The sequence below is a fragment of the Charadrius vociferus genome, unplaced genomic scaffold (assembly GCF_000708025.1).
Source record: "Charadrius vociferus isolate BGI_N301 unplaced genomic scaffold, ASM70802v2 scaffold932, whole genome shotgun sequence".
NCBI lineage: Eukaryota > Metazoa > Chordata > Aves > Charadriiformes > Charadriidae > Charadrius > Charadrius vociferus.
Window position 1 is genome coordinate 143,084 of NW_009647299.1, and position 805 is coordinate 143,888.

An 805-nucleotide genomic window follows, 5' to 3' on the forward strand; every position below is an offset into this window, starting at 1 on the left:
CCTTCAGCTCCGGGAGCAGCCGAGGTGTCAGCTCCAGCACGGGAGGCAGCGTGAGGATCGTTTCCAAGACCACCACTAGCAAAAAGACCATCAGATAAGGATGGAGAGCACCGGCCCCCCCGCGCGGATGACGGCGAAAGCAAGTGCTGCCCTACGAAATCAATGGTGTAAATAGCTGCGCTAGACCCTCTCCTTCCTCCGTCCTTCACCCCTCCACATTTGGGGCAGCGGGGGGAGACCAGGACCCCACCGCGAGAATCCGGAGCACCTTTGGCTAAAGCATAGGTTGTAACAGGTCACCGACAGGGCTTTGGAGAGCCGTCGTGGACCCCGGTGGTGGCCCTTTCAGCACGGGCCTCGTTCTTCCCTTCTTCTCCCCCTGAGGTCACGCGTTTAAAGCGAAGTGGAGGCACTTTGCTGAACGGGGACAGCCGCGCTCGGCCACGCACATTCCCTTCACTCGTCCTAAAACAAGGGTGACAGCCTTGTGAAACCACAGTCCCGGGTCCTCAGCAGTGAAAATAGCTCCAAGATGCTCTAAAAGCCTCTGCCACGTGTTACAACCTCCAAAATGTTTTGTCTGCAACTAAAGATATTTTTTTTCCAGCCCCTTCTGTTTTCTCAGGCACCTGTGGGAAAGGTTTTTGCTTTCTGTGTATATGAATTGCCACGCTGATTTCTAACTCCTCCTCCTCATGGCTACAGCCTCTTCACCCTCAGACCTACTGCACTGTATGGTCCAATAAAGAGCATTTGTCATTTTTAAAACCTGCTGCTTTTTGGCTTTTCTTCTCCGCTGATGCAG

General features: G+C 53.9%; 1 protein-coding gene across 1 annotated transcript in view; it reads left to right on the forward strand.

Moving 5' to 3' along the window:
- The window catches only part of LOC104281989 (keratin, type II cytoskeletal 5-like), a 17,867-nt gene extending 17,769 nt beyond the window's left edge, over positions 1–98 (forward strand). The window contains exon 17 of the mRNA XM_009880054.1: positions 25–98. Coding sequence (XP_009878356.1) covers positions 25–98 — 74 coding nt within the window. The remainder of the gene's footprint in view (positions 1–24) is intronic.
- Positions 99–805: the final 707 nt, after the last annotated feature.